We start from the raw sequence: 13,847 nt of genomic DNA, 5'->3' as shown, positions 1-13,847 counted from the left end.
GTATCGATTCGATCAGACATTGGTAACGAGAGGAATCGTACACTACGTACGCCACGCTTACCGGCCACGGGCCCGCGGTCCGCACCACACACCAAACCATTATTAACGTTTATTTCCTGTATATTCCTTTATCATGCTTCCTTTTATTGTCATGCTGTATTATTTTATGAAGATTATTATAAACATAAAAACTATTTTGGTCGTGTACGTTGACTGTTATTAACATTGTCGATATTGTCTTGTTCATGTGAATTTGTGTTGTGTACAATATTATTGTATCGGGACATCGTCGCGCCCGCACTCGGCTTGGTGCTTCTGAACGGTGGCTGACCACCTGACCGCAATATGTGACCCTCGCTCCGAAGCTAGACGTTATATTCCGTAGCTCTAGTTGTACAGGTTTTAAGCCTGCATGAAGGTAACAAGCATTCCTTTAACGAATGCTCTTGACGGTGAGTTGGTTTTCAGCTGCGCTTGAATCTAGATAGTCTGTTATGATTGCACGGCGTGACTTATCTGCTTTCAAGACGATATTATATCGATATAAAGGGTTAATCACGTCATTATGCTTATACGGATTGTGCTCCTTACTAACAATCTTTGTAAAGCACTGCTAGAAAACTTGATTGATTTCGCGTTGATTCCAACCTAAATGATTGACATAAAATTGTACATATTAATACGAATTTATATCGATATACAGTAAGTTAGCTTTTGGACCGTAAAATCGAAATTCTGATCAGAAAACAGTATTAAGTTGAAATAAAATGATTGTTGATTCTGATGCGTTTTTGATATTTCATGAAACCCATTTTGTAAATTAATACACCCATATCACTGATTTAATGTTAATGTAGGTACACTTACACCATTGTTGAATTATTGACCACTATTTACTTTTAATTTTATAATCACTGAAAATTTATTTCAAACTTGCAATCCATATGCGAATTATTTAAGTATGTATATTATATTTAACATCCAAATCAGTTTTGGTAAAGTTTATTCAATTTATATTGTGTCTACTGTAATTTAAAGCTAGGGTTGTGTTTTATATTATCGAGCAATCGTTTTGAGCCGCGTCTGGCTTCGTGCCAATATTGTAAGTAAGCGATTCATTCATAATGAGCTTCCCCGCATCCATCACTGTCTGGCCTTTAGATACTTTATCAATACGATAATTATCATCAGCGGTATCTACTTTATGATTATCATCGTCTATTTTCTTCCTTGTTTTTCTCATTATATTCTTATTATGTTTAGAAATTTTAATGTCTTATATATCCCGTGTATTTCTTAATAGAGATATTATTGAAAGTATTGTTTTTTAAGTATCAAAAATATTTATTTATTTATCAATTATTAACATTATATATGTATATCCATCTGGTTCCGTCTGCTCTTAATCATATTCATTAAAGACTTTATTAATCAAATTGATATGTATCCCCAATTCTTCGTTCCAAAAGCTAACTTTATCGAGCATGCCTTAATCTTTCTTGCATTTGGAAGCTTTAACTGGTTTAAAATAATTCATTTGACTTGCTCCTTGATGTCGAGGGATCAGTTGAGTATAAAGATACATTTAATTAAATGTCTTATTAAAATATTGATGAAGAACCTTCGACACCATACCTTTGTGTTGTGTACTATCAGGTGGAATAGTAGTAATAGATTAGATCTATTCATGATTCCCTTATGGAAGAATTGGCGTGTATAATTTAGTAATCTTAAGAAATAGATATAGGTTCTTATGACTTTGCTTGAAATATTTCAAACATTTCTATTTTGTATTCGGGGTCTTTCGTGAATTCCATTGTTTCTCTATTTTCATCTAAATTAACGTGTTTTACGTTACTCCGGTGTCTGTTATGTTTTCATTATCCCATCCAGTAAATCAATTGTATATACATTGTTTATAATTACTAATGTATCGACACTTGTTCTTTATAATAATTATAAATGATATTTCCAGTAGCTTTATTCATTCACTGTATTTGAGAAGTAAACTGTAAATAACTTCACTTTGTAAAATGTCCACTTTATGTGTATTGTTTTTTATACAAATACATTTTACTTATTTCATAGACATGTTACGGTTTGTTTTCACTTTAGTTATTTATATGTTCCTGTTTTACGTAGTGTTACTTCCGTAAGTATAGTTAAGTTGATTCTAAGATGGCGCACGGGGTAACGTAAAACGTTTTATATGGAAAAGTAAATTTTAGTTTTCTGAAACAAAATTTCATTCATGTCTACATGCTTAACGATCTAGACCCTTGTTAAAGCGATTTCGAAAGCTTTTAGTGAATCAGTAACAATGCCACCATAAGTATTAAAGTCAGTATTGATAGTTAAACTTGGGTTATTGTTAAAGTGACGTAGATTAGATATCTGTCCAGATCTTTATTGTATTATCTCTTAATGTTGAAGATCATCCATAATTTATGTCAATAGATGAGTGGGACGAAGTGTGTTCATAAAAGTAAATTCATTACGTGTCGTGACGTCATATATTTTTTAATAAATTAAAAACTATCAAAAGTCGTTCTACATTTTCAAGTGTTTTAATCGACAAAAAATTACTGTATTTTGTAATGTATGTCAATAGTTTATACCATCATTAAAAAAACGTTGAAAATGTCACAATTTAGATCATAATAATGTACAGCTGTACAAGATGAAGAAAATAGATAAAAGAGATCAAATGTAAAATACTAAATTTGCCAAAAATTCTGGATGACTTCATAAGTAAATATGGTGGCGTTGTTCTGCAAATCGAAGGTCTTTTTTGAATGCAGATGTTAAAGAACTTGTAATGTTTCAGGAATACTCTGTACAGTTAACGTTCAGAGAACAGTGGTTAGATGAGAGGCTGAAATTCAATAACCAGGGAGGTGAGTGATTCACTAACTTTTAGGTGTAATCAGGTTATCTATCTAATAGATTAAATTACGTAAAGGATCTTTGTAAATAACAAAATGGTCCTTTTAACAGCAGTGTAGCTCTGTGTGGTAGCTCTAGTGTGTTTTTGTGTGAGTGTGGTCAGGAAGAGCTGGAGCTTAAGAATCTATGCCTGTCTTAGAAAAGAAGGGTGGCGTAACACAGGTATATAGGAGTACAGTTAAAACGCACACTCATACACTCGTAAAACGCTTCAATTTATCTAAATTGAGTAAGCGTTAAAGCAGATGCTTCGCATACTTGATCATTTTTTAGCAAGGCTCTTCTATCTAGACTTGAGACTAAGTTATTAAAATCAGGCGGACTGAATTTCTTGCAAGTGGAAAAGGAAGAAGCCATAAAGTACCCACCTAATGTTAAGATACGGAAGTAACCAACTCCATAGAGGACAGATGTACGAGTACTTAATATTTAATTAATGCTATTTAACTCTCAGGTCGCCTGAAGTACCTGACGCTGACCGAAGCCAACCGCGTGTGGATGCCGGATCTCTTCTTCTCCAACGAGAAGGAGGGCCACTTCCACAACATCATCATGCCGAACGTGTACATCAGGATCTTCCCCAACGGCAACGTGCTGTACAGCATTCGGATCTCGCTGACCCTTTCCTGCCCCATGAATCTGAAGCTGTACCCCCTGGATAAGCAGACCTGCTCGCTGAGGATGGCTAGCTGTAAGTTTTAGCTACTAAGGTGGTAGAACCCTTCTTGGTTTAACTGTGGAAAGCCAATGTTACACTTATTTTCGCTTTAGTACTCTTATTTTGGATTCATGAGTGTAAGGTAGAGAGTTAAGAAGTAAGGCAGGGGCTTTTCAATTAAGTCCTTAATGTTTTCGACATTATTAATTTCGTGACGTTATTTAAATTCAATATGGCGAACATCGTGATTATTTGTATGCTCTCCAATGATAGAGTCAAATAAAAGCATCGTCTGAAAATAATTCGAAAAGCAATAAGCCGATACTAAAAATATGTGTTTAAACATATCTATTATCACTCAACAAGAAGGAAGTAAGATATTTCACACTATTTACAAAATATAAGCAAGTTACTGTTATTCGTTCCCAGTTAATTTCAATGTTACGGAGCCATGGAATGTAGTTTTCATAAACAAAGCTCACCTTGGAAAACAATTATTTTTTTAACGTACATTTGTTCATTTGTCTTATTATTTTTAGCCGTAAAATAGTACGATATGATCGGTAATTGGAAGAATGCCTATGTTTTCTGACAAAAAAATAAAGTTATATTTTTGGTAATGTGACCATGAACCTAGTGGTTAAGAAACTCGGCCTCTCGATCGAGGGGTCCGAGGTTCAAATCCCAGGTACGAACCTCTGATTTTTCAAAATTATGCGCGTATTAGAAAGAAATTATCACTTACTAAAACGGTGAAAAAAAAAAAACACTGAGGAAACCTGCATACTCTCAAAGGTGTGTTAAGTAAGGTATTGGATAGCGCGGTGCCCATAATGAGTTGATGATGATGATGATAGACCCGTGCCCATAATGAGTTGATGATGATGATGATGATGATGACCATGAAGAGGACCTTATTATCCCTTCCTACTTCAGAGAATATCTTTGGGGAACTCTTAGAAAAGCGATACTATTAGATAAGGATTTCCTTCTAACCATTTTTGAATTTCTAATTAATCATAGTCTGGCCAAGATATTTTTAGCCCAACCACTTGTAATATATCTTTTAAAATAGTAGTTATCATAAAACCTATCTATCTATTAAACCGATGGGTGAAGACCAATAATTCGGATCATGATGTACAATTTTTGTATTTATGAATTTTCTAGTGGAGTTACGAGTAATAACCAAATTTAAAGAAGGTATTTTTTCTGGGCAGATGGTTGGACTACGGACGACTTAGTGTTCCTGTGGAAGGAAGGAGACCCAGTCCAGGTTGTGAAGAACCTCCACCTGCCTCGCTTTACTCTCGAGAAGTTCCTCACTGATTATTGCAACAGCAAGACTAATACTGGTAAGAGAATTTTCAAAATAATTATTGTTTTATTTAAATTTTGTGGTGTACTTATTTAAATATTGCTTTATCTATTTTTATCGTGAATAATCAATATCAGTATAAAAGTAGTTGTAGTATATTATTTAAGTGTTATAATTAGGTTTTGTATTGAATTTTTATTTTTTGTTTTTTTTTTCTTGTTTGTAGTAGCAGGTAAAGGATGAAGCCAAATTATAATCTCCTACATACTAAGAAATTAAGATTTATAACATAATCAAATTCATATACAATTTATTAAATCTCAATATGTTGTTAATTTTCCAGGTGAATACAGTTGCCTGAAAGTGGATTTGCTTTTCAAGCGCGAGTTCAGTTACTACTTGATCCAGATCTACATCCCTTGCTGCATGTTGGTCATTGTCTCCTGGGTGTCCTTCTGGCTCGACCAGGGTGCTGTGCCCGCAAGGGTTTCACTTGGTAAGATTCTTTTGTAATGAATAGTACCGGCCCCATAATGCAACCCTGTGAAACTTTCAAGTGTCTCAAAACTACTAGAATATCTGGGTTCTTTTAGAACCTATATATTTTAATGTAGGCATGTTTTATGTGTATGGATCCTAATATTTAAAGAAAGAAAAATTGCTACCAAATTACATTAATATCTCGGTTGGCAACCGCAAATTCAATTAAATTAACTATCGAACGTTATTTCGGAGCCAAAAAAATCTGTGAATCAATTATCAGACCACTCTAATAACTTTCAAATAAATTTACGTTAAAAAGAAGACATATTTGTATCTGTGTAATATCGCAAACAGTTTGCAGCTAGTCATCATTAAATTATTTATCCCAATGCTGATTATAATATAATTTTTTATTACGATCTTGTAGCATACTCTAACTTGACTGGACTCTTTGAAATCTTTTTAATATCTTGCTTAAAAATATGTATCTATTCCAGGAGTAACCACACTGCTGACCATGGCTACCCAATCATCAGGCATCAACGCATCCCTACCTCCCGTCTCATACACCAAAGCCATCGACGTGTGGACCGGTGTGTGTCTAACCTTCGTGTTTGGGGCTCTACTAGAGTTCGCTCTCGTCAACTATGCATCTCGCTCTGACATGCACCGGGAGAACATGAAGAAGTCGAGACGGGAGATGGAGGCGGCGGCCAGTCTGGATGCGGCGTCTGATCTGCTGGACACAGACAGCAACGCTACTTTCGCAATGGTGAGATCGGGATGGATTATTTTGTAGTGATATGTAATTTTAGTTCATGTTGGTGCAAATAAGTGTATTTTTACAGTAACATACCAATTATAAAAAAACAGAGATGATTATGAGCTGTAGATTCCTCCTAGCAGCAACTTCCCGTTTTGTATAAGATTGAGTGAATTTTATTTTCAATTTAATGTTCAGGAAAGTTATGTATCTAGATTTTTAATGATTTAGGGTAAGTTATTGATGTCCTACCAGTCTTTTAACATCAAACATTGCAATTTTACATACTATAAACAAAAGAACTAGGTGTAATAAGTAGACTAGGTGAAGATTCCTCGTCGCCCCTGACTTTTCTGCAACCAGCAGAAACCGCTGATGCGGGGCGGCGTGATGGACTCCAAGATGCGGCAGTGCGAGATCCACCTGAACCCGCCGCGCAAGAACTGCTGCCTCCTGTGGATGTCCAAGTTCCCCACCCGCTCCAAGAGGATCGACGTCATCTCCAGGATCACCTTCCCCCTCGTCTTCGCGCTTTTCAACTTGGCCTACTGGTAAGTTATAATCTTTCAGCGTCTAGTTTTTAGAGTCCTAATATTTTTTAAAGTGCAATGATTACAACTTCAATTCCAATTATAGGAGTCATTTAAAGTATAGCTTAAATACACTATTTAATAAAGCAACAATACATGATTATTTAAATGATTTCTTGTACGATTTCTGACTATGACAATAAGTTTTTTACATAATTTAGTATTATAAGTTTTATCAAAATCAGTTTAAGTGATGGCGTGAATAGGAAAATTTGTGGCATCATATTTTGTAAAGTTGCAAAAAATTGTCAGAGTAATATAAGAAATAATTATTATAAACGATAATTTGTGTTTTTTTTCACTTAATTTTATGGAATTCTTTAATAGTTTTTGATGTTGGCTCATCCGCAGGTCGACCTACCTATTCCGCGACGAAGACGAGGAGAAGTGATTCGCGAGCGAGCCGGGCGGCGCCGCGGACCTGGCGCGGCTGTCGGTGGCGGTGCTGGCGCCGTACGCGCTGTTCGTGGCCGCGTACGCGCTGTGCCTGCGCCGCGCGCCGCCCGCGCCGCCCGCGCCGCGCGCCCGCGCCCGCCCGCCGCTGCGCCTGCACGTCCGCTAGCGCCGCGCCGCCCGCGCCCCCCGCGCCTCTGACTCTTCCCGTGACGCTAGTGCCCCACCCCATCGTCCCCAATCTGACATTAGAGAAAGTGCCCCGCTAGGCAGCCATCCCCGCTCTCAAGGAGACGATAGGTTCGTCTGTTCCTCGGACACTGATGACCGTGAAGGAAGTGCCCCGCTCGGAACTCGTCGTCGCCGTTCTCAAGGAAACGATAGGTTCGTCTGTTACTCTGATACTGATGACCGGAGGGCTTCATTCAGTCCCCGCCGTCCTCCCTCCAAACGAAAGACAGATAGGTCCATTTGCTCTTACTCTGGATCAGATACTGACGACGAGAAAGGTCCAATCGGCCCCCGTCGTCTCCGGTCTAAACGAAAAGGAAGGTTCAGTTGCTGTTCTGGATCCGACGATGATGAAAGAAATAAGTGCAAGTGTTCCAGGTGCTCTGCATCTACCGACTATAGAAGACGTGACAAGTGCAAATGTTGCGATTGCTTTCGTTTGGAAGCTGATGATAACACAAACAAATGCAAGTGTTCCGAATGCTCTGAGTCTGGTAATGAAGACAATTTATATAAGTGTAAATGTTCCAAATGCTCAGGATCGGACACTGACAACAACCTGTATAAGTGCAAATGTAGCAAATGCTCTGAATCTGACAGTGACGACAAGGCTTACAAATGCAAATGTTCAAAATGCTCTAGACCCAATACTGATGACAACGAACATAAGTGCAAATGTTTGAAGTGCACTGAATTATACGCTGTTACTGATTCAAACAAGTGCAAGTGTTCATACTGTTCTAGATCTGACGATGATGATAACGCATACAAGTGCAACTGTTCCAAGTGCTCTGGATCTGATACTGATTACAACATATCCGACAAGTGTAGCTGTACCGATTGCACTCGTACGAGATCCATTAACAAATCCAGAGGAAGCAATACCGATCGCAGTAACGTTAGACGCAGATATAAAGCGAAGAGAACTGGCAGTTCAACTGATGACGACTCGAGCGGAGAACGTTGTTGTACCTGCTTCGATAAATCCTTCTATACTTCCAGAACACATAATCGTGAGATTGTCCGTCCTGTTAGCAGATATAGGAAATGCGCTAAGCCTGATGAACATTTCGAAGAAATTTATAGCACTCATGGAATCGAAGATGGCGACAGTAATGATGGAAGTCCTATAGGAAGACAAGATTATGTGGAAAAGGAAACATGTTACAGTTCTTGTGCAAAACGTTATCGCGATTTAGACAGAAAAGAGGGGATGGATGATTCTTTAAGCAATAACAGATATCGTGGTGTGAAAATAAATTTTGAGGATGCAATTAATGAAGGGAAACTTCAACTTCGTCGTTGTGTCATCATTGTCACAGAAAAACCTGAGAGTTCTCGAAGATTTCATGACTTTGATATTGTAGATGAAGTTACTAGCAGTGGAACTGTGTCTCGAAGCAGACAAATGCAGTCTTCATTTAAAAAAGCAAATGATAGTAACAGAATTTCCGGCTTAAACAAACGCAGTATCGTTCATGGTACCGTTACAGTTCACAATACGATGAATGGACCTGACAATCTCACTGGGACACGCGATTCTACTAGAACCATAGAAGATATGTACAGTACTCCTAGGAAGCGCCACGGGACGAAAGGGCTTAGGGCTAGCGATGGGACGCATGCGGCCACTATAGTAAATAAGCATAAACGCCATATTAAACGCACGCATCCAACGCGAAAAGGAAATAGACTGATTAGCCGAAGTGGTGTACGTTTTAATAATTTAGCTCCAATTATAAGACAGTTACGTATTTATGGTGAAATTAATGAAAATACACGAGATTTCACGTTGATAATAAAACAGATGCGTTATAAAAAAAATAATAAAGATATCAGTTTCTTAGTAATACGACATCGGCGATTTATTAGCGTTTACAGTGCACGTGCGTCGATTATTGTAAAGCGACGTAAGTGTTCACGTGACGCGTGCAATATGGCTAATATGCGTGCATCTGACTCGGGCAATATGACAGATGTACGTGCATCTGACGCTTGCAATATGTCAGATATGCGTGCAAGCAATAGAGCAATAGAGTCGGAATGGTACACGCAATACCCTTAGATTACATATCTGTGGAAATATAATGTGTATATTCTGTGGAGTAGTGCTCGAACTTAAAATGCCCCGTTGATGGCGATTTTAATTAGTTTTAATTTTTTTTATGAAGTTTGTTTTAAAGAAACATTAGAAATAATTTTGTTGTTTTATTCATTTCGAATTGCTTCTTTTATGGTTAATTAATTTTATGGTACTCATATAAGAGTTATGTATGTGAAATTTATTAAAATATAACTATGGTTTTTCTATATTTTTAGAGTAAAAGCATCCATTTAAAGCTTTGACTCTAAAATATTACGATTTTCATATTTTGTTACATCATGGGGTAATACAAAATTAAGCACTCTAGTTAAAAATGCGTGTAGTTTTAAATAAAGGGCGTGCAGGCGGCTATTGAAAATCAAAAGCGATGTAAATTAAGATTTTTTGTTATGTCTCACAAAAGTTTTCGATCGTTTTACCAAAAGACGATATCCTATAGTAAGCGAGGTTGGGTTGCAAGATGATGGTACGAGAATTATTTAATCTATATTTTTATCTACTCTACATTTTGTAGTTAATCTACCGCCATTTTCTTCAAATTAATTTGACGTATAAAATCTATTTATCGTTTTTAAATTTTATCTGTGACTCAACCTATTAGACGTAAGTCAATATATGGATCGAGTATCCGACACCATCTGTAACAGTATTAAAATACAGACTTAGGATAGTAACTGAAATGTACCCTTTTATGGTCTTTCAATCATAGTAAGTATAATTAGACGTATAAATCAGGACTCTATTCAGCCAACAGCGCATGAGACATTCCAACATAGTCAAATCGCTGTAACTAGCTGTAAATCGCCATAGTGGTCACCACGAGGCGACCGCTGGATACAAGTTTCTGCATAATATTAGAGTTCTTATTCAAACTGTTTAGAAATTAGTCACTTAGTCACGATTAACTTATGATAAGATTTATTGTAGACTGAACGATCATATGCACTGACACATTCGTTCCATATTCAACTTTATTCATATTGTTTAAGTTTAAAACATATTGACTATGTCAGACATATTAGACAAATTGTCATTATCGTGGATAAGTCATACTGTTTAAGACTATGTTTAAGTAATAAAGTTTTGTATGCAACCAATTTATAATTTCTAATAATTATTGTCGTTCTGTCTTAATAAATCCTATTTTAGTGTAGGATATATTTTATTTTAACCTATTTTAGTATATACTCGTCTTTGAGACAAAAAAGGAATTTATGGTCAAAGAACTAATTGTGTAGATTAGATTAATTATTTATGGTTTCACGTTACAAACGATATGGAAATTCCGAAATAAAACACCATAACTTATGATGGCATAACATGTTTATTATGAAAAGCGTGTGGCGACATCTATAATACTAAAACTACAATTTTACTATGAAAATGCGTGCAATATGAACAAATTGAAATATAACATGAAAAACAATGAAATTACCAGCTTATACTGGATATTGCAACATTATGTTCGTATTGTTTTTAACGTGGGACAAAAAGTTAGTATGTCTTGAAATTGTAAATATTCGGGCCTACTCTACACCTGTGTCGCTCACTGTACAGATACCTATTAATTAATGGACTTTAAGATTTTATCGACGTACCATATTCCACTATTAAGCATAATCTGTATATACTATCGATGTCATTTGAATTGGCAACATTGAGGCATCTTTTGAGAGCTGTCAAATTAACTGTCAAGGTGACTTTTGAGTAGAAAGAGGAAAATAGATAAGAAATTAATTAAAAGAATCCAGATTCCTAAAGATTTGCTTATCTATTTACTAAGTTATTATGGGAAGGTAGGTTTAATGAGATGGTTAATTAAAGAAACAATGAAAGTCACATTGGCCATATTACAGCTATTTTATCCTGGACAGTTAAGCTTAATATAAAGAGTATGCCGCAATGTTACCTTTATTATATCATATATCAATGTATCGGTGTATTATAAATATCATTATTTATCTAGAAAATGAATTCTAGGCATACTCGTATTACACAACTATTAAGCACAATACTGTACTGTCGGTTAAGGCCTCCTTCGCGCTCATTTTATATTTCCGTCCTTTTTTTTGACATTAACTTTCTTTAGTCTTCGGTTGTGCTGTGCACTAGCAATGAAACTGTTAGTGACGGTTCCAAAACGTAGATGACGCTACTGGACTTTCCTTATTTCATTGCTTACTGTACGGGTTCTGTATTTTAATATTTAATGCCGTGTTAGATTCAGCGTCAAACTCTTGGTGTTATGGTCGATGTTGTCACTATGATTAGGAATTTCCGTATTTATCAGCGCGGATTAAGAAGTGTCACGAACATGGTTTGTGTGATATTCTGTGCAGATACATTTTCATAGATCTTTGAATGTTGTTTATTATCTTTAACTAGTTAAAGGTTAGAATGAATTAAGAGTTTGGGGCTATAAGGATTCCTGTCGGAGCGACTTATTTGATATGGACTACAATCAATATAATGGTAAAAACATATTTTGTTCTTGCTTGATATCACCTTGATACCCACGATATTACTGTTCCTCTTTGAAGGGCAACTGCGATGATATGTGCGCAATGGTAACATCATTATATAAAATTCTGTAACGGTAATAGTAACCGGGATTTTGAGTGGAACTACTTTTTATCAATAAATAGAACATGTTCATTGAATCAGCACTAGTTTTTCTCGAATTGTCCACAAGCGTTCGAGGAGACATGAGAAAAATATCCCTCATTATTACGCTGATAAGTGTTTAAGTGGATTCAGCGCTGATAAATACGAAGATCTAATTGTCTATGATAATCGGAATAGAATAATGTGCAATAGTTAATATCCCAGTGTGTCACCAAAGACAGTTTCGAGTGCAGTGAAGATGTCGCTATGGTAGACATATCATAAATAGAACCTACGGAATGTATGTACTGAAGAATAGAATTAAACCAATCTATTACTATTTTCCTAAATTCGTTTATGTGCAATATAGGACATATTACAATTATAGGGATTTAAAGGATTTGTAATCATCTTTATAATCAGAAAATTAACTAGAGCTGTTGGTAACATTTTTGCACGTACCGAAGTACAAACGAATGAGAGTTTAAATCAGTCACTCAATAAATTAGAATTTTTTGACTATATTGGTACCTAATAACCTATAAAGGAATTCTCACTATCAAAACAAAAAAAAAAAACACAAAACCAATATAGGAAAAATAGTGAGTATAATAAATCTCAGTGTTACTATCTATGATATGTCTACATCACTGCGATAGAGTGATAACTTCCTACATATTTTGGCAAAGACGCATAAAGAGGATTCCACGATCCGAGTTGCAAACCATTTTTGATCATCAGAATAAAATTAATTTTAGATATGTCCTTATTAGATATTCTTGGGCTGTGATGAAGCATGTAGTGTAATCCTTGAAAACATTTCGGTAAAACCATTCTAATAAAATTTAATACATCACAAAACATATTTGAAACTGGCAAACAAACAGAAGCTTCTGTGCACGGTATGAGAAGCGATCACCTGAAAAAAATGAGGTCAATTAAATCATTGGTAAATCGAGTCATCAACATATCGATAATTCGAATTGAATTTAGATGTCCATTGAGCATACTTTTAATAACATAAAACATAATATAGAGTGCGGCAACAAACATATGCTTTAAAGGTATTTAAAAAAAAACAGATTAAATGGCAAGAATGAGACAATACTATTCGAGATATGTCTATATATAATACTAACTAAAGTTACCGATTTGAAAAAAACTGAACTCATATTCAGACAACAGTAGCGGCCTCTGGAAATTTGAACGCACTTGGTTACCGTTGCTGTCTAAAATAAATTAAATTTTCATCTTGTATATCAAATATATCGAACTTGAAAAGTAATGTTTGTTGTCGCACATAAAAAACCTCAACTAAATATAACATTGTATGAATGCGTCAAAATGGATGTATGTGTATGAAATTTTCAAAATTATGTAACATGGAAGTGTATCGGAATCACTGTAGATTATCATTCCCATTTAATAAACTACTTATATCTAAACGGACTGTCGTATATGATATGTCACTGAACGGGATTTTATTAAACGTATACCCATATTAATACTGTTTTTTTTATTTGTAGATACCTAATAAATACCATTAGTGGCACGGATTTGCATCTCAAAATGTGAAGGATTTAAGGTCATCACGCTGATCGCGCCTTTTTGAGCATTTTTCTAGAGACCTCCAAGACAAGCAGCTTACGATGTTTTACTTAACTGCTAAAGCTTGTGATAAAATTAACTGTCTTCAACATAGTCCATAATATGTGTTTGTTTATTGTACCTTATAATTACCATAAATTAAAAAAAAG

The 13,847-nt window shown here is 35.6% G+C and overlaps 1 protein-coding gene across 11 annotated transcripts in view; it reads left to right on the top strand.

The window, feature by feature from the left end:
* Nucleotides 1-13,595, top strand: part of GluClalpha (glycine receptor alpha 1) — a 45,969-nt gene extending 32,374 nt beyond the window's left edge. For 5 of the 11 annotated variants that reach the window (XM_073077023.1, XM_073077026.1, XM_073077028.1 and 2 more), the window contains 7 exons: nucleotides 2,828-2,897; nucleotides 3,401-3,637; nucleotides 4,825-4,959; nucleotides 5,266-5,418; nucleotides 5,903-6,177; nucleotides 6,532-6,719; nucleotides 7,110-13,595. In XM_073077023.1, coding sequence (XP_072933124.1) covers nucleotides 2,828-2,897; nucleotides 3,401-3,637; nucleotides 4,825-4,959; nucleotides 5,266-5,418; nucleotides 5,903-6,177; nucleotides 6,532-6,719; nucleotides 7,110-7,149 — 1,098 coding nt within the window. In that variant the 3' untranslated portion in view covers nucleotides 7,150-13,595. The remainder of the gene's footprint in view (nucleotides 1-2,827; nucleotides 2,898-3,400; nucleotides 3,638-4,824; nucleotides 4,960-5,265; nucleotides 5,419-5,902; nucleotides 6,178-6,531; nucleotides 6,720-7,109) is intronic. The other 6 variants (XM_073077031.1, XM_073077032.1, XM_073077033.1 and 3 more) reach the window with 2 other exon arrangements.
* Nucleotides 13,596-13,847: the final 252 nt, after the last annotated feature.

This window comes from Epargyreus clarus, unplaced genomic scaffold (assembly GCF_041222505.1).
Source record: "Epargyreus clarus isolate Ecla_fem2 unplaced genomic scaffold, WU_Ecla_fem_2.2 ptg000010l, whole genome shotgun sequence".
NCBI lineage: Eukaryota > Metazoa > Arthropoda > Insecta > Lepidoptera > Hesperiidae > Epargyreus > Epargyreus clarus.
The sequence above is the reverse complement of the archived record's forward strand: the minus strand, read 5'-3'. Positions and strand labels throughout refer to the sequence as shown.